The sequence below is a fragment of the Amblyomma mixtum genome, chromosome 1 (genome assembly GCF_055824585.1).
Source record: "Amblyomma mixtum isolate Tamu chromosome 1, ASM5582458v1, whole genome shotgun sequence".
Classification (NCBI taxonomy): domain Eukaryota; kingdom Metazoa; phylum Arthropoda; class Arachnida; order Ixodida; family Ixodidae; genus Amblyomma; species Amblyomma mixtum.
The window spans coordinates 16401636-16421729 of NC_143012.1; the positions used below are offsets into that span (position 1 = coordinate 16401636).

The 20094-nt window shown below is 50.1% G+C and overlaps 1 protein-coding gene across 3 annotated transcripts in view; it reads left to right on the forward strand.

The window, feature by feature from the left end:
- The first annotated feature begins 6765 nt into the window (after nt 1-6765).
- LOC149365570 (uncharacterized) overlaps nt 6766-20094 on the forward strand; it is a 163682-nt gene continuing 150353 nt past the window's right edge. For all 3 annotated transcript variants that reach the window (XM_089544296.1, XM_089544304.1, XM_089544310.1), the window contains exon 1: nt 6766-8338. In XM_089544296.1, the coding sequence (XP_089400422.1) occupies nt 6919-8338 (1420 nt within the window). In that variant the 5' untranslated portion in view covers nt 6766-6918. The remainder of the gene's footprint in view (nt 8339-20094) is intronic.

The window sequence follows — 20094 nt, forward strand, 5'->3', positions numbered from 1 at the left end:
AAAATTTCATGTGCCTCAAACTTACTGCACGGGGGTCTTTTAATTGTGCCTTTATTGTGTGTGGTGCCTCTAATGGAGGAGTCATATGTATTCTCCGTCCACGGCTGGCAGTCAAATCTCCACTCCATACCATGATCGAAATCACCACAGAGCGCAAGACGACCACAGCAGGCCGTGCTCTTGCGAACAAAGGAATGCAACAGTGTGCTGACACAAGCGGCATTTATTGATGATGAAATTATAACGCCGGACAACGACAGACGAGCAGATGTTCCTCGGAATGACTACGCCATAGAAAGTTAAGGAGTCCCGACTCTCAGTGAAGTTAAGGGCGAAGGTTGGCTGGGCGACTTCGGTGCTCCGAGTAGGGAGATTCGTTCCCGCGAAGCTACATTCCGTTGCCGAAGAGCGGAGCCGCGCACACTCTTCGAGATGAACCTAAGGCCAAATATCACCTTTTCGCTGCGCCCGCGTTGTGCTCGCTCTGCACATGGGGCTTGCTACGCCGACACAGTCGCCCTCCGTTGATAGCTAACGTTACTAACCGAGGAGGATGGGGGGCTATTGTTGGGTTGTGCTAGGAATGTCGACTCCAGGGGAAGGTCGCCTGTCGAGTCCTCACACGGGATGCAAATAGCATTTTTTGAGACAAAAGTGAAGGCCCAGTAATTGTTGCACTCCTGGTTGACAGGTGAACCGCACCTTGGGGGAAGAGATGAAGGAAAAAACGAAATGAGGTTGGTTTATCGGGGTTTAACGTCCCAAAGCAACTCAGGCTATGAGAGACGCCGTAGTGAAGGGCTCCGGAAATTTCGACCACCTGGGGTTCTCTAACGTGCACTGACATCGCACTGTACACGGGCCTCTAGAATTTCTCCTTCATCGAAATTCGGCCGCCGCGGCCGGGATCGAACCCGCGTCTTTCGGGCCAGCAGCCGAGCGCCGTAACCACTGAGCCACCGCGACGGGGTGAAACGAAAGAAGGAAGGAGTGAAAGAAGAAAGTGAACGCAAAAACAACAACAAGAGTGAAAGAGGCGCCGTAGTGGAGGGCTTCGGATTAATTTCGAACACATGGACATCTTCAACGTCCACTGACATCGCACAGCACGCTGGCGTTTGCGCATTTCGCCTTATATCAGCACACTGTAGCCGCAAATCGGATAGGAACCCGCGACCTCTTGCTCAGAAATATAACGCCGTATCCACTGAACCACGGCGACTGGCGCCTTTCTTCTTTATCTGCTGGAAAGTAAAATGCCACAGATTTTAGTCTCGAGCTGTGAGCGGGCAAAAGACAGAAAGAAGCAAACCGCTGTAAAGCTATGCATTTTGCTCCCTTTCTATCAGGCACAACGAAAATAAAAGATGTTAGCTAAAGGCGTCGACCACTGAAGCGTTTCAGTGAGACGAGGCGGGAAACAAGCTCGCGGGATCGCACTTTGTGATTGAACTGGGACGCCGAAAGCCGTCTCTGCGCGATTAACAGGAGAGATGAGACTCTTCTTGCATGGAAGTGGCAGCGCGCGGATAGACTTGCGAACTGTGCGCAAGGTCGGCTGATTAGCGGGGCCTCCGGTTGCGGTGATTCCGCTCAGCTCAGGATAGATTATGCGGAACTGAGTTCTACAAAAATAAGCGGCTGGGGAGCAGTGAGCGCGGCACCATACTGATAGTTGTGTAACGAGGGATCGGGTTTAATTTCGCATTTTGAGGCCCTTTTTTTTCTCGTAAAACGAAGGAAGCCAGCAACAGCGGAGAAAAGTCGTGAAATTGTGAATTAGGAGGGAAATCTCGGTGGTGTGGAAAAATCAACTCTTGATGGAAACAGGGGAGCAGGATGGCGGGGGAAGGGGGGTTGCTTCTTGGTCCCACGGGGGAGGCTTTGATGGTACTACGAGCGTGTTCTTGATTAGCACCTTGAAATAAAGGAGACCAACATTGTTCCTTCAGTGGAAGTTGTAAAAGGGAGAACATGATTAATGTTTTTATTTCGTACATGGTTGGCAAGATGTCTTCAGGGTCTCTGAGACAAAACTTTAGTGGGCATTAGCAAGCAGCAGCGACACCGGAAATGGTTGCGATGACTAGCAACAGCGAAGCGTGCCAATAATGCAGGAGCGTTTTTAATTGAGTTTGCACTTGTAGCGCGGGAGACTTCGAAGCTGCATGCGCCGGAAATAACGTCGTCACCGATTTAGTTTCTACTTGCTGTACGTTGGGTGTCAAATATCAGAATGCCTTTTAGCGGGTACGCTCAATTTAAAGACGACTGCGAAGTTTCCAGCTAAGGCATCTAAAATATTGTCAACTATCTGGAATACTGTTGAAAATTTCGCGTGTCAGTGACAGTTCCGTGGTACAATGGTTGAGTCTAGCATATGAGACACAAAGAGATAAGGGCGCGTGCTGACAACGATAACAAAACAACAAGAAAACAATTCACATGACCGTTAGAAGTGAGTAACGCGAATGTTTTTCAGCTTCTTGAATCCTTCTGCTTGCAGTACGGACACTAACGACGCCGCGAAACAGGGGTAAGCGCTGGTAACAGCTAATGGTTTAAAACAAACAGATGCAATGAGTTTAATGGCAAAAACTCGCCGAACACTTTGCTCAGTATTTTCTAAAGCCTATTGGCCTGCCCTTCGTATCAGTAACGACGAGGGACTCTATGCTATACGAGGGGGTACTCAAAAGAAACCGGACTAAATTTTTTGGTCGGCAAAGCTTCTGTGGTACCGCGTTTTGCCACTAGGAGCGCATAGAGCGAACATTCCAGAGTCAGTAAGCCGAGTGCCGTCGTTGAAGGAGGTCAGACTAGTTTAGGCAGAATTTTAGAGTGACGACTGTTTTGTGTGAGTGTCGTTTTTGCAATGGCTGATTTTCGTGAACAGCGTGCGCCGGTGAAATTCTGGTTTTTGCTCGGAAAAAGTTGAATGGAAACTCTTGAAATATTAAGAAAGACGCACAAGGACGATGCTATGGGGACAACTCAAGTGTTCCTGAATCGAATCCAGAATCAAAGCAACAATCATGCCAATGGAAAACTTCAAATTCACCTCGCCTCAAGAAAGCTCGTCAGGGGAAATCGAACCTAAAAACAATGCTGATTTGTTTTTTCGACGTGAGAGGAGTCGTCCACTGAGAATTTGTTCCGCAGGGTCAGACAGTTAGCCAGGCTTTCTACTTGGATGTTTTCAAAAGATTGGGCAACAGTGTGCGGTGGAAGCGGCAAGATTTGTGGCGGTCGGGTGACTGGTTTTTCCATCATGGCAATGCCCCTGCTCACACAGCCCTGTCTCTACGAAAATTTTGGACCAAAAATGGCATGACCGCTATTCCTCAACCCTCATACTCTCCCGACCTTGCCCCGTGATACTTTCTTTGTTTCCTAGAATGAAAAAATAGGTGAATGGAAAGCGTTTCGCTGATGTTGCTGAGGTGAAGAAAAAAACGGTGGAGGCACTGTCAAGCATCACAAAAGATGAATTTAAACAATGTTTTGAAAAATGGAATGAAAGATTCGACAAGCGTATCATTGCAAGTGGGGAATACTTTGAAGGAGATTGAAGGACTGTGCTTAAAATGTAAACAAATAAGTTCAAACAAAAATAAGTCCGGTTTCTTTTGGGTACCCCCTCGTATGAGCCTGCCACCCTTCAAAGCAAGGGACCCTACTATTGCAGTCGCCTTTGTCGCCCCTCTTCCGTTGCTTGAGTGTCTCCTCAAAGAATGACAGAGCGGAAGAGACCATCATCGAGATTTTTTTTTTAATTCTACGAGTGTGCTACTAAGCGTAAATTAAGATATCCTATAGCATTTGTTAGCTCAACCTGAAAAACATTGCATCGGGCGTCGTTGTGTGGTTGTACTTGTTCGAGACTACTCAAAGCACGTGTAGATGGCGACGCATTTTCGACATATCTAACGCTGGTGCATAGAATTGATAGTACAGGCTTTAAGGGGCAACGGCTTCAAGTGAGAGCTCATTGATGCACCGCTCCCGAAGAACGCGGCATAGGCTTCTAGGTCGACAGGATGACGTCAGCTTAGGCTGTCATGTTGTACTGAGTCGCCGCTTTGCCCTATGTCGTGTGTCGTGCCGTATGAGAGCATTTTTTTTTACCGTTGGCTTACTGTATCTGCATCTTCCAGTTCACAGCTTATCCTGCTCGAAGGTTAACTCGCTGACGTGGAGTTTCCACTGGAATGTCCATTGTACTCGTACCACCTGTGATACAGACTATGAATACAAATGAATATAAAATCCTCTCAATATTTTGCAAGAAGCATTTTCCAAGATGTTATTAAAATTGAATTCAAAGTGTCAGTTGGCAGATATGTAGAAGACATCTATTATGATTATTCACTGCGAAAGCTAGACATCCTTACGAAAGAACTCAACCTGTCAACGGCTGTACTGTTGCATCAGGAAGTGAATTAATTATCTTAAATTTATTAATTTACTGTGCGCGCCTCCAGTGTGTGCGCAGCTTTGTCGCTTTTATATGTTCGTGGCTTGCAGGCTAATTTAACAATTTTAGTTATACGCAATTAACCGCCTATCAGAACGAAGCGCTGCAAGATCAGAACTTTTATTCTTGATTTTCAGGGAGACAGGGCTCCAGGGTCACCTGACATTGTGGCAAAATTCCCTCCTGAGGAATAAAATCCAAGCAGGAAGTTGGGGATTTTCAACAAAGCTTCTATACGTGCTTCACCCTTGTAGTTTCTTTTTTTTTTGTTCTGTTAGAAAGAGAAAAGCGGTTGAAGCTCCGCGTTCTATTGACTTTTTTTGTATTCGAGCTGTTTGCCATTAGGCATAATGAAAAAGGGAAAGAAAGTTATAAAAAGGAGTGTAAACAAGCCTCGCTTAAAAAGCGGCAAAAGTTCGCGATAAAGCGATTATCTTGAGTCCACTTGCGATAGTCGTCTGCAACGTCCCATCAAAGGCCAACCTTTCTTAGGAAGCGTCGTCTCACGGAAGCTGTAGCCGGTCAAGTTCACAGCAAGTGTTTTTGAGATGCACTTAATGCGCGGTGAGTATGCATGCGGGCGAAACCGCTAAAACAGCTATTTTGGAGATGACGAAAGAAGTTCAAGTGAAGAATCGGCGTGAACAAGAAATGCGCATGGATGGCGTGAAAACGAAGCCTGCAGGGAAGAGAATCCACGTATGAACACACCGCGCAAAACCAGATTACTCCATGTGCTAATAAGGGGCCATTGCGTGATTAGTTGCCATCAATGGCTTTCAGCACAAAGTTTAAATAGCTCAGGTAGGCCACGGTAAGTATTATTGAGAGAGCATTACACGGCAACCATACTGTAGCTTGTATATTTATCTTCATATTGCTGTTTTTGTTTTTTGTTCAGTCAAAGCCTCGTTTTTTTTTGTCTGATGTCAGTTAGTTTACAACGGTGAGTCATAGTGGAGCGCGCGGTGGCCTTCCCTGATCGGGACAAAGCGAAATTACCGCGGGCCTTTTCCAGGGAAGAGAAACCGCAGTGCCGCGCCCAGCAGGGAAAAAGCCAGCGCGACTACTCGGCGCTGCGCCGTTCAAGAGAAAGCCGCTGGGAAGGAAATGACGCTCCAGCCAGCGGGCGTCCTTATGCCCACAGCTTGGCTCCTTTCTTTCTTTCTTTTTCAAGAGAAGGGCGAAGAAGAGAAGGAGGGAGTGACATTCATTGTTTGGGTTTCAAAGGCCGTCGCTCCGGTAACCCGGCCAGGCGGATCCCGAGACAAGGAAGGGAGAGACCGGGTGGGGCAAACAGGCAAGAAGGGTGGGTGCGGAAAAGCGGGTTCCTCTTTTTGCCCCTCTGGTTATCTTCGCCGCGCCTAGATGGCACCATAGTAGGACGCGACTCAGCTGTGGTTTGGATCTCTGACGCCAGGGGCCGCCACCGTCGTTCTGGCCACTGTACAGTGCGAGCGGGACAAGTTGTTGGTTGCTTCCTGAGCAAAGAAATCGCCTCTCTCAAGTAGACACCGTACTCAGGAGCAATAAAAAGACACTCGAGGAAAATAGAATTGGAAGGCTCATACGCTGGGTCCTACGTGAAGCAGCGGTAGGTGACAAGGAAGGCTTCGGCCAACGTAGACTCGAATGCGGCACAGGGCAGTACGAAAGGCGAGACAAAAAGTTTAAGCGAGGACGGAAAAACTTGCGGTCGCGGTGCCGGGGTATTTCTGGGGCGGCTCAGCCTTGGGCCTCCGGGCGCGCTGCCCTCGCGGCGGCTCCGCTGTCCTCGGGCTCCGGTAAGCGGGCTTCTCCCGGCTGCTGCTCCGCTCCTCGTCTTGAGAAGTCGCCTCGCCCGCTGCTCCGGTCGCTCTGCGGCGATGCACGCTTTACAGGGGCGGCTCTCCGTGTATTGACGTGCGTCCCTGACCTTGCCTCAGGCCGAGTGGCGGCGGGGGGTTCGAAGTGGGGGAGGTTGTCCGCGCGAGATCGGCGGCGGCGCGGTGCGCTCATAATTAGGAGATCGATGGCCGTTCGAAGAGTAGGAGGGATCGGCGACCGCGTGGTTTCGGAAGACCGCGTGTCGCGTGTAAACACGGCGTTCGGGGGTCCCGGACAGCGCGCGCTGGGGACAGGACGTACCGTGGCGTCGGTGGGGTGCTGGCGCCCGCGTTCGGGGCCGGCGATGCCAGCAGCAGCCCCGCACGGGTGGCCCCCGCGGCGCATGCGCAGAGGGGCGCTGCGCCGCGGCGCTGCGCTCGGCGTCGCGGCGGACACAGAGGCAAGATGGCGCCGGCGCTCAGGGTACCCGTCGTCCGGAGACACAAGTAAGACGTTCCGGAATCGCTTACCGCGGGCCAGCGACGGGCAGCGTGGGAGGGCCACGCAGCGAGTGAGGCCCCGCGTCGATGGCGGTCTGATTGGCAGCGGCCCCGGGGCCCCGAGAGGCGAAGAGCATGGACGAAAACAGCGGCGGTTGCCTGTCGCCGGAGGAGGCGGCCGCCGCGGCTGGCGCCGAGGAGGAGGAGGAGGTGCGCGAGGAGGAGGAGGAAGTGCGCTCCCCCTCCCCCGCCGCGTCCCCCGTGGCCACGGCGGTCGAGGAGGAGGACGACGACATCGAGGAGGAGGAGGCGGAGCGGCATGCGGTCCGCTCGCCGCTCGACGCCGGCTCCGAGCAGTCGCCCGAGCTGCTGCAGGCGGCCGACCTCTCGGTGCGCGACGACTCGCCGTGTGGCGAAGTCGGCGAAGTTGGCGCCGACGAAGACGACCTCGACGAGCCCGTGAGTCCCGCCTCGTCGACGGGCATGATCGACGCTTCCGAGTTCCGGGGGCTCGACCCGGCTTCTTACCCGGGTCGCATGTCCCCCGGCGGATTCTCGAGCAGCAGCTATGCCACGCTGACGCCGCTGCAGCCGCTGCCGCCCATCTCGACCATGTCGGACAAGTTCTCCCACTACGGCCACCACCACCAGCACCATCCGGGAGCCAACGGCGGCTTCGCACCGCTTGCCATGGGCATGGGCGGCTACTCGCAGTACGACAAGCTCGGTGCCATGTCGGGAGCGATGAACATGAGCCCGCCGCACGGCACGGCGCCCATGCTGGGCGCGGGAAGCGCTCTGCCGTCGCCTCCTCCTTACTCGCAGAACGGCCTGAGCGTCGACAAGGGCCTCAACGGCTACGAGCCCACGTCCTACGGCGGGTCCGCCCCGCAGCGCGAGCTCACGCGGCTGGGCTCGCCCCAGTCGCCGACCAGCCTGCACTCGCCCATGCTGCCGGCCCTGAACGGCCTGTCGCCGCACACGCCCCCTCAGGCACACCTGGCCGCGCCGGCCACGCCGCCGCAACCGCCTCCGCCGCCGCAGCCGGAGCCGAAGCCGGCGCGGGTCCTTCTCCCCGTGGTCAGCAACGCGCTGGGACAGGTCGTCGTGTGCGGTGCCAAGGCGTCCGTGGTGTCGTCCAGCCTGGTGCTGAGTCCGGCCAAGGCCATCCACCCTGCGGTGGTCACTCAGCAGGCCTCGCACCCACAACAGCAGCAGCAGCAGCAACAGCAGCAACAGCAGCAGCAACAGCAGCACCAGGCAGCCCAGCAGGCCCAAGTGAGCGCGGGTGGTGCGTCCAGTCCCGCCGACGAGGCGGAGGAGATCAACACCAAGGAACTGGCGCAGCGCATCAGTGCCGAGCTGAAGCGCTACAGCATTCCGCAGGCCATCTTCGCTCAGCGTGTGTTGTGCCGCTCTCAGGGGACTCTGTCGGACTTGCTTCGCAACCCGAAGCCCTGGAGCAAGCTCAAGTCGGGCAGGGAGACCTTCCGTCGCATGTACAAGTGGCTCGAGGAACCCGAGTTCCAGAGGATGTCGGCGCTCAGGCTCGCAGGTGAGTGGTGGTCTATAGTGAGCGGTTGGCTGCTTGTCGCTTCGGCTTTCGTCGGTGCGTGTCCCTCCGAGCGACGTGTTTTGGACGTCTTTGAAGGTTCTTTTTCTGATCGCGACAACGTTGCCCCGTTGCTGCTGGCGCGCGTGCTGTCGCAAATGTTTTGGCGCCGTACTGGAAGCATCCACACCGTGGTTGTGTTCAAATCGTCTTAACCTGCCGACAGTTGGCTTTCTTTTAGTTGCTGTAGACTGGACTCTAACTGAAGACCGCTGCTTGCTTCGCTTTGAGCTCCTGTGATGGAAATGGCACGCCGTCTTTGACTCCCTTATGCGTCGTACTCCATTTCTTACCGTTGCCGTGCTTTGTTGACTGCTGAATTACATGTCCCATACCCCGCTTGACACAGCTGTCACAAATATAGCGGACCTAGCAAGGATTTTTCTGGCAACACCTCCTCACCAGGCCTTTACGAAGCATTTACACGCCAAAACGTTGTCGGAAGAAAAACACGTGTTTTCGGACACAAGCTAAAACCTTGACACGGGTGCACGCCACATTTCTGTACCGAGTATCACATTCCTGGAGCTGAACACGTGCTTGGCCGACGGTCGACGCGCACTCACTGAAGTCGCAAATCAGCTTTGTCTTGCAATATCGCTTAATGCTGCCTTCAACATGTTGATCTGTCGAGCTTCGCATGGAAGTCCAGAGAGTGTTCGCGGGTCTTAAAAAGTGAATCACTTCACACAGCGCCTCGTACGTCAACACATCCCAGAAAACGCGCGCGTTTCGAATTTAGCTTTCACTGCGGAGCTTGCAGAGGCACTTCCGAGATGCGCTGGCGTCTTCGAACCGTACTCCTAGACGAGAGAAGCACGTGGACTGTGGCCGAGGGCGAACCGCGGGGCCACACCAGGCGGGAATCAATCCATCATTGATTTGCACGTGCGGGCGTGACCTCCCCTCGGCGTGAGTCCTGCCCTCTGGTCGAACTCGTCGATGATTCCCCGTCCTTTATTTAGCTTCCGCATTTCTTTCCTCACCCATCCTCCGGAAACCCTCCCTGGACCCGCAATGGTGTATGACGTGCCGCTGGGCACTTCCGAGGGGCTCATGTCTGCCTTTCCCCTTTTCAACGCCTCCCGCGAAAAACGGGAACAGCTGGGAGATTGGTATGAAGCCGAGGTTTGAATTCTTTGTCGTTTTCTGACAGTGAGTGAGTGTGAAGTCACAGACGCGCAACTGCGGAACGCGTGTCTTGCTGCCGTTGCACCGATGTCAGTACCGTTGTCTGTTAGGTGGAAATTTCTGAGACTGTCAAGCTCTTAGTAATATGCAACGTCGGTTTGCTTTTTCGTGGTTCTTATGACGACAGCGTCCGTCTTGCTTCTTCATCGGGGCTAAGCTGGCAATATGGTCATCGCCTACTAGCGGAACATTACACGTAAACGGCATCATACATTACACAACGATTTACTGCCTTCACTCAAAGCAGCTGACACGACTTGGGGATTTCATCAATATCCATCTTATTGAATGGACAAAAGTTATATCGCTTACTGGTATTTTCTTCCAGAAATAGGGTGTAAGATTTCCCTAGATTTTTCCGCGCGAAACTTGCAACTTTTCGCGTCAGGAGAGAGCTAACCGCACTTGAAACGCGCGCGCATCCGCGCGCGTCCCACGTGGTTTTCTTCCCGCGTATATATATCCGTGCGCTCTCAGCGAGAAAGCGCGCGAACTGCCGGGAGTGCGCGCGCGGGCGCGTTTGCCGTTTTCTTCCCCAATTGTTTTTTTTCTGCGCCGCCACCGCGCCGCGCGACGTCTTCCTTCCTTCCTGCCTTCGGCGGCGAGCGATCGGACCCGAGGCGCTGTGGTGCGGAGAAAGCCGTTTTCCGGGGATGCCCCTGCGCGCAGCGGCGCCGCCGCACTCTCCAGCGAGGAACACTGGAGCGCCGCGCGTCGTCCCCGTGACTCAGATGCGGGAGCTCCTTTCGACGCCAGCGGGAGCGCGCGGGATTTCCTCCCTTTTTTCCCGCCGTGCCCGCTAGTCGGCCGAGCTAGCGCTTCCGCGCAGGCTGGACCCACGCTCGTCGTCACGTCGGGACGCAAAAACAGTAATGCTGCTGCGCGTAGGGAGAGCTTGCGATGTCGTTCTAGCCGTGTCGGTAAAATGGAACAAAATATAGGGATATAGGGACCCGCCAGAAGAAGGTGCGCCGTTCTTTCGTTACTCTTGCCCTTTGCCCAGTTCCGTGTGTGGCGAAACAGTGCAGTTAGGAATCAGAGGCGTTTGTGGTGACGTATCCTTGTACCAGAAAAAAATAGGACAAAATATAGGGATGTACAGACTCACAAGAACAAGATTTTCTGTTCTCCCTTACTCTTGTCTTTTGCCAAGCTCTCTTCGTAGCGAAACAGCGCCTTTAGAAATAAGGACCGTTCGCGATCTCGTTGTAGCCGTATACCAGGAAAATAGGGCACAATATGGGGATGTAGGGAGTCACGAAGAGAATGCGCGGCGTTCTTCCGTTACTCCCGCCGTTTTCAAGCTCCAGGCATGGCGAAATAGCGCAATTAGGAATAAGGGGAGCTCGCGTTGCCGTTGTAACAGTGAATCCCCCTTTGCTTTGCTCTGTGTTCGGCTCAGCAGCGCAATACGGTGCGCATCTGGCGCGTTAAGTGGACACTAGAACGGTGGTGCTAAGAAAGAAAGAGGCTAGAAAGGTAGTGAAACGTTTGTTGTATCACGATCGACACTGTGAGCTATTGTGATGAAGCTGACGCTTTGCCTTGAGTGAGAATTTAGCGCTTTATACTTTTAACGTCCGGTCTTCATTGGCGTTGCAGCATGGTTTTGTACCGTCCGACCCGCGTGACCGAAAGATTGAGGTGCAGAAAGAGTGTTTTCCTAAAAGGCCTATACCGGGCATACTTCACTTCTCGAAAGACGCGAGCAGCCAGAGGTGAACCATAGAGCTCGAAATAGTTTGTAAGTTTTAATTTTCAAGCGTCGTTGAAGTTATGTGTCTGCGGTAATTACTTAAGTAATACACTGCAACTAATGACGCTTCAAAGCTCTAAGAGTTTCTTTTATTGCGGGAAAGCCGAACCTTTGTTGTTATTAATCGGATCTGCTCTGTTCTCAGTCTTGTAACATCGCCTTCATCCGCACGGCGGGATTTAAACTGCGGGAAAAGAAAAATACGTTGACGTAGATGTCGTTAAGAGCAACGAAAGGTAAATGCGTCCACAGCGGCTCAGTTCAGCGTCTTCACTTACGTTATGTTCCGTCAGTAGGCTATGTTTCTTCGCTGGAAGCCGCGATGAGTGACAGTAAGTTATGTCGCACGACCACTGATTATCAGCTGATGTCTCTTAATTCGTTTTCTCGGTCACACTATATTTAATGGCTTGAAATGATAACAGTTTCTACTGTTTGGTGCGTTTCAAGAAGCGCGGAACTTGGCGGCCAGCGCACGAAAGTGTAGTTTGACACGAGGACCACTTGGTTAAGACGGAGCACTTTCTGTAGAAGTTGAAAAAGTTGAATATGCCGCAGCTCATTTAGTCACGTGAGACAAACACGCTTGCTCTCGTCGAGTATTCAGGTGTGTGGTAGACTACTTTGCGCTTTACTAAATCAAATGCTCTTTGTTGACAGGTTCATAGGTAGCCGCCAATTTCTTGAATGCACTTTCCGCAAGCTCCATGCGAGGTCCACCAAATCACGAACATTGCATTCGTCTGGAGTACGCAGTACACTGATCGGCACTCACATTAGTATAGAGACATAACCATACCTGGGTTCTAGGTATAGGGCGCCATGCACAACGGGAATAGCTGAGGGTATCCGCAGAGCGCCCGAAAGCGCTCAGCACAGCGAGAACGCCGTACTCGTTTCGTGTAGGAAGGTACCGGACAAGATGTATGGCTCATATCCGAGATGCGACACATCTCTATTTTGCACGTGTTGAGACTCTGAGGATGCAAAGATGCCTGCATGGGCTCAACTCGTGTGCGAAATCACTGTTTTCATGTAGTCACAAGCTTCGCGCCGATCCCACTCAGCGACATTTGGCGGCATTTTTGTTTCTTATGACACTGTAGTGCGGCTAGGCCAGGTGTTTCGCCTTTGATTTTACCGCTGACAGACACGCTCTGATTGTCGTGCTTCTACATTCGTACCTGTATTGCTTTGATGCAATCTTTTAGTAAATCACCCGTAGATATTAGACACCGCCGGTTCATTTTGCGAATATCTACGGGACATCTGCCGAGGTTAAACCACAGCGTCGGCGGTCTTCAGGAGAGCGTTTAAAAGAGGAAGAAAAAAACGTGCGGGAGATTAATAGTCGCGAGTGTGCAGCACAGTCACTGTGATGCCAGGGAACCGTGTACATGACTTAACTTCGTGATGTTGACGTTACGCACTGCTGACAGCGGCACAAGGAACAGGCGGCTGACTTTCATCGTGTTCGAGAATGAGGGTTCTTGAATGCTTTCGCGTGGTGGGAAAGCCTTAGACGTAGCGGCTACACATGTGGTCGCATCAAAGCCGAACACCATCTGTGAACAAAACGTAGTCTTTCCGCTCTTTACGTTCGGGTGTTAACCAACTAGCCTGGTTCATCGTTCTACGCAGAAAATTCCTGCGGAGGTCAAATTTTCATACCTATCGGACATCGATGTCGAGCTTCACATCACAGGAATACCGGACTGGCGGGTTCATTTTTGAACCGTTTATACGATGAAGTAGATTAACGAATATCTAAGAGTGGAAGCCCAGGGTGCGTCCTACTTTGTTATTCTCTGCGTATACTGTCCTGAGTGAATACAGGCCAGGCAATGGCGATGCTACCATATTCTTCATTTATTAACCCCTGTTCATGTTCAGCAAAGTGTCAGCCGAAAGCTGTTCACATTGAACCGCATGTCAACAGGTGTGTTTTTCTGGACGCGGTCATTAAAGTCGTTGTCATGACAGTCATTACTGTCACTTGTGATGCTACGCAGTCAGGAAAAACTGGTTGAAGAGATTTTTAATGAATATGAGAGCGTTGGATTTTCACACCTTACGAAAACGTAAGTGAGGAGGTCAAACTTAACTGCAGCGAAGGTAGAATGGAGTTGTCCTGGCTTTGCCAAAACAAGTTTTGCATTTTCTGGTTACTTTGTTGAGCAGAGAATTAGCTTCCGGAGCTTGCTACACACTTCTCAAATTGCAGCGACTGAAGCTGGCAAATTGACTGCGTTTGGCTCGGCAAACGTTTCGCAGTCTCGCAGTTTCATTTTCGCATGAAATATCTGCATCATTACCGAATACAGTATTATGACATTTTCGAATGAAATAATTCAGTAATTCCGGAGTGATTGTCATTTGACGGGTTCATTTGGATTCCTTGCTGGTATTTGTGGTGCAGGCTGGTGTTTACCACTGTAGTTAAAGCCCAAAACGTTTGTCCAGAGTAAAAATGAAATTGGTTATCGGGAAAGGAAGCACCGCGAGGTAAGGGAGGTGGACGGGAGTGAAAGAGGGAAGAGATAAAGAGGTACCACAGTGGAGGGCTGACATCCTATAACATCGCGCAGCCCACTGGCGTCTTTGCCTTTCGCCTCCAGCAAAACGCAGCTGCCACGGCCGTTTTTTTTCTCAGTTTATTTTTTATGTCTACAAAGAAGGAATCGGGCTAAAAGCTGTAGAAGCAGCTTCACAAGGGCCCTAGCATTTAGTAAATGTAGCATCACAGCGGAATTGAGTACCGAGCACCGGTGTATTCGGGCTCAGTAGCAAAAGCGCTAACCACCGAGTCGTCACGGCCCGTTCAGCTTTTTAAGCGCAATAGAAGCTTCGTACTTGCTTTGCGAAGATCTAGTTCTCCTGACGCCTCTTTGCGTGACTGTTATCGACAGCGCGAACACGTGGCTAAGTTTGTGCAAAGAACCCTTGATGTGTTTTGATGCTTGCTTACGTGATCCCACAATATTTGCAGGAAGCGCTTAGCACAGAAAGATATATTTGAGGCCTTGGCGCACAACGAAAATTACGGCACTTGTCATGCTGCCGGCGGAGAACAGGTGGGCTATTCGCAGAATTTTAAGCAGTCAGTTAGAACCCCCAGACTCTACGGCACGAAGAGGGCGTCGCTTTAGGATGATAGTTGAGTGGCTTCTTGCGACGGCATTCCCAGAACATGAGGTGGTGGTTCCTGTAACCTCCGCAATGCGTGCGTATGGACAGGCTCGTAGCCGCTCTAGCAATGTAATGTAAGCCTTGACGTAGCCAGCGTCGTGTTACCAGCGGCTTTGTGCGCTTTCGCCCTGCGCATTGTACGGACAACGAGTTTCCACATTAACAATACGAAAATGCATGAAAAATTGGAAGGGACACTTAAGCTGCGCCTTAAGGGTATGAAGCGATAGCATATTGGATTAACTTCCATATTTGCAGAATGTCATTCTCTAGTTTACAATCATAGATCCCTGGGACTCCTCATAACCCTCCTGGCGTAGTGGTGCAGCGGTTAAGCGATGCGCCACTACCCTGCGGTGTCAGGTGCTTCCAGCGGTGGGCCGGCCCCATAGAGTTTCTTACTATTACCTAGAGGGAAAGCTGGCGGCGCTGCACTTCAGCCACCATGGACGCCCAAAGCATCATGGGGCGGGGAGCTACTTGTTGCGGCACAGTCGTAATTTTTTGGTAACATTGAGTGGCACTACTAAGACGTTTCATTCCGAAAACGCTGTTCGTGTGTGCGCGTGCGCAGACGACTTTCGCGCGAATGCAGTGGGCAAAACTCATAGTAGTGAAAACGCGACGACACACGACGCCAATAAAAGGCTTCACTTTCCGAAATGCCATTAAAAAACCTCTTATAGTATTTAAGCAACAACATCTTTTTTGAAAACATATTTACTTTTAAAAGTGCGCCTGTTAATTACGAAATATTAGTTTTTATAGTGTTCACTACTTGGCCAATAGGAGAGCGAGTAGTCTCTTATTTTGGGCAAACTTTGCCCTTAAATGCTTTTCTGCTCGTTTGTTGCAATCATTAGACAAGATATTGAATGTTAGGACGTTTGTAGTTATCAAACAGCTTTATTTTTCTATTATTTTTTGGCCAAAAGTTGCAGTTCCGCAACAAGTAGCTCACCGCCCCATGATGCTTTGAGCGCCCATGGTGGCTGAAGTGGTCTCGAGGGGTCGCCATGCAAAGTCCCATAGACGGGCTGCCAGCTTTCCCTCTAGGTAATAGTAAGAAACTCTATGGGCCGGCCCAGATTGATCTTCCCGAGCGACCAATTATTAATTTAACTGCCACCTGCCGTGGTGGAAGGTTGTGATGACGCCGCAAAGTCACGTGACCTAGGTGATGCACCTGCCTCTTGTGTTGCTCTCTGGGCACCACCTGCCAGATGCATGCTCATGTATTTGGCTTACTACGCCGATGCCGGATTTCCTGGGCAGCGAGGCCTTTAACGCTATTACGTTAAAATGTTTGGTACGCAGAAAAATTGTTCATTATTCTAGTAGTTCATATTAACGGGGGTCGTATTAACGGGACACGACTGTACACCGCTCGGCAGCACTTTGCCTTCGGAAATCGCTGTTTTTCTCACAGTTGCGTATAAGAAAAAGGGGCACCGTCTATACGAGTTCCCCTAATGGATTCCGGGAAGAGTAAATTTGGTATCTGGCTTGGCTAATGTGTAGCCAATAACGTGGACTCAGCTGTGGAAATATGGTTGCTCTTTTATTCCGATGCATCGAGATCAGTACAATATTGTGTTGTAAACAACATTGATTAAAGTGCAATTACAGTAAAGTAACCTGCTGGTAAAATGCAAACAAAAAGCCGCTAACGTATTCCTGCGGGTACTTGGATTCTACGGAAAGAGGACGCTGGGCTTTCACTGTGTGCAAATTTAGCTCTTTGAAATCATACGCTTTCAACTCCTGATATTTCTGCTCATAAATGCGTGATGCTCTACAAGTTATAAACAAGAAAACACTTCTGGGGCGTTTTGAATCGATAAAAAGTCATACTTATGCAGATGCATTACGTACAGATATACATACTCGTACAAATATACATTTTTGGCCCAAAACCAGCCAATTAAAATATTCCCGTGAAACTTGGGGTAGGTGAAAGATTTGCTGCACCAGTATTTTTTCTGCGCAACTGCATACAACTTTATGTCGCTCACTTTCCGTTTAAGGGCATACGTGGTTAGAAACTGCCGTCTCACGAAGCGTAAACACCAGAGAACTTCTGCACCCCATACTCAGTTCATTTCCGGTTTGGGCTTCGCATTTCGTGGCGGCGTGTTCTTGTGCCCGTGATGTGCGAGCAGTCATGGATTATGATCTTGAAAATGACAGGACGAAATAGGAGTTAATGAGAGGTGTGTTTAGCTGACTTCGAAGACAGTAAAAAATTACTTCTCCGCACAATTAATTTAGCCTAAATATGCAACTTAACTAAAAACAGACTCTAAAGCTGCGCTTAGAAAGATTCTTGAACAGTGTGCCTGCCTTAGGCGAATAACTGGTATATTGAATAACCCAGACAGAGTAACCAGCTCAAAAAAAAAAAGACACAGAAAGGAAAGAAACGACAGGACACACGATAGTCATGCGATTACACATTGCAAATTATAAATACCTAACTTTTCTTTTGTAATGAAATTAAATATGGAATTATAGAATACTTATTTAGTTGCTATTTTCATCTTCATTAACAACTCAAAAACAATATTTAACAAAGCATGAAGTTTTACGATGTTTGTTTTGCCTTGTAAAAGAGACGTCATGTGTCCGTAGTAGTAAACCCACCCAGGCAGCATAACTGTCACGGACTTTGGACGTTATCCGCTCTAACGGGAATCAATAAATGTTTCCAGAAAGGTTTCCACCAGGTTATTATTATATACCACTCTAGACACGAGGAGTAGGAAAGGAAAATTAGGAAAGTTTCCGAAGCTAACAGCTGTTTAACTTTCGAGTGCGATTAATCAATACCGCTAACGTTTGTAAGGAGACAGAGAACACAGTCCAGTTTTACGAAGCTTCAGCTGCGTGTCCAGACGCTCACTTCTCGATGACCAGTTTATAGACCATGCTGGTCCGCAATTGCTGTGCCTGCGTTTCAACTTTTTCTGGCCTTTTCTGGCTGTGCAGATGCTCGTTCGGCATTAAAAGACAGATTTATTGCTCAGAAGGTTGAATTTAAAATCCAGAAAATTTTACCGACGCTCGATTAAAACTCGTGGCTTCAATCACGAAAAGGACTCCATAAACACTATTTCGTAGTGAACCACGGTGTATATACGAAAAAAAAAGTACTGTGTTATCGCTGTTTGCTTGTGAAAACGGCGATTTCATGTTTTGGCTTCTCTTCTATTATGAAAACGGAATTTTGAGTGATAGTACCGTTTTCGTAATTATAAGCCGATAAGTCGATAATAATTCGGTGCAGGCAAACTTCAATTTATCCACAGTGCTCCTCTAAAACATGCACACTCATACCCTCCGTAACTGTTGACAAGAAGTAACTCTGGTTACAAAAATATGTACTTGAAGTTTCTGACATTTATTCCCAGAATGAAAACCAGGAAGGGGCCGGAGGGGGAGGGGTGCTTGGTGGGTTGCTTCAAAGCGAAATTCTCATTCAGGGGAAGTGGTCGCTCCCGTCCCCTTTTCATTCACAACTGAAGTGCCAAGGTTGTTGGCCTAACACCATCCTCCCTGTATATCCCTTATCTACGCCCCATCACGTCTTACACGACGGCTAGACAAACACAATCAGCGCTGTGCTACGCGCGAGCGACGTCACGATGCCTATACTAACACCACGAGATGGTCACTCCCGAGCTCGTTAACAGCCGGGCCACCGCTCGCAGTCCACGCAGCAACACACACACAGACGCGATCTCGGCGCACGGTGACGACGCCCTCGCGTCGAGTTTCGCGGCTCGCGAAGCCGGGGCTGCCGATTTCGTCGACGAGGGTATCGCGCGCTGAACCTCCTCCCCATCTAGGGTACGCCAGGTGTGCCTTGGCGGCGGGCCCCGGCAGACAGATGCAGCTGCCCGGCGAGGTGCTGTCGTCCGTGTCGCCAGTTGGGGGCACACCCCTCGCGGGCTTACGTGTTGGCCGGCTGGGGGGAGAAGGGAATGAAGGGAGAGGGTACGTACCCGGTTGTTGAAAGTGTCGGTGAAGGGGTGGGGGTGAGCATTCTTTCTTTTTTTTTTCTCTCTTTCATCTCCGGGAATCCCTCCGTGCGTGCCCGGTTTCTTTATTGCGCAATTGCATTCCCCGCTCTCTCTTTCCCTAAACGTGGCTATCGTGCGCGCGGTAACAGTGCGGGCCGCCCAGGGCGATGAGCTTTTTGTACTGTGTCTGTAGTCCTTCTGTGCGTTTAAGTTCCATAGAGTACGCGATGTACTACAAGCGTCAAATGAAACGAACGCGAATGAGAGAATTGAAACGGGAAAATCAAAATGAGAAAATATTAGCTCACGGAGTCTTTATGCTGGCAATGCACCATATTGGAGGCGCGAAGAGCGCTTTTTGGAACCGTTTCCTTGCCTGTCTTCCCTTTTCTTTCGTCCGAGTTTGAGTTGTCCCGTTCCAGTTTCATTTGACGGGTATGGTACGTAGTGTAAATAATGCGTGTTTTGTGCACAGTGTAATGAAGCGAAGATGTGGCGTTTCATTGTTTTTTTTTTTTAAGTTGTGATTCATTGCTCAGTTCATTTTTACTTCCGTGCGGCATTTTAAATATACGAAAAGTGGAATTGTTTGTCGCGCGGCTATTACTGGGTATCACCGCATACAACGAACGACACGATAAGAGTAAAAGCGCTTCGAAGTTGTTAGATCTCGTGTTGGGAAGTGCGCCCTGCGCGTAAAAGTGTGTTTATCGTAATTTGTAACTGCACCTTTTCATTGTTCGGTGCGAAATGTGAATATCCCGTAAGATGACTTCACGCTGACGTCCGAATTTTACCTGCTAAGGAAATTCTACTATTGTTTGCTAACGTCCATAGTCCATGGCTTGCAGTGACCCTGCTTTCTAAAAAGCGACAAAGCGATCCTCCGTTTCCTTCGCGAGTAGGCGCTGATTACAAATATGGTTTGTGACGCCTGTGCAGTGCGGCAAACTGTGACGTCAGCTGCGATAGGCCAGTGTCCAGGGTCTGTTTTCTGGAATTGTCCATTTAGTCGGCAATCCCACCTCGGTCTGTGTCAATTGGTTGAAGCCCGGAATGCGTAGGTGGCGACTGTGCGACAAAACCCGGCTCGAACTGCGTTTGCCATCGCATCGATAACTATAGCGCAAAGGTGAATATTACCAAACTTCTATTATGCGTTTTTTTTTTCTGATTTATCTTGAAGCTATCTTAAACCTATCTTAGACAAGAGCAGGCTGTTTAGTTCGATTTAAAAGGCGGTGAAAAATTCTACACAACCACCGCGATTCGAAACTGCTGTGGCGGCGTGTTTGGAGCAAGAGAACGAGCACAGTGTGAGACACTTCTTAATACACATGTGCAATTAGTGGACACCGTTACCAAGAATTCGGGACAGCACGCAGCCAGTGCTGCTACGTCTAGCGGCCTATCGCATTCTATTCTGCAGCACTCGGTCATTATTTTTCTTTCTTACGTAACAGATGACGTCGACGAGCTATTTTTGAATGTTTGAAGCCATGCACCACTTGGTGGCAACCAAGGAAACGAGAAGCCTTTGT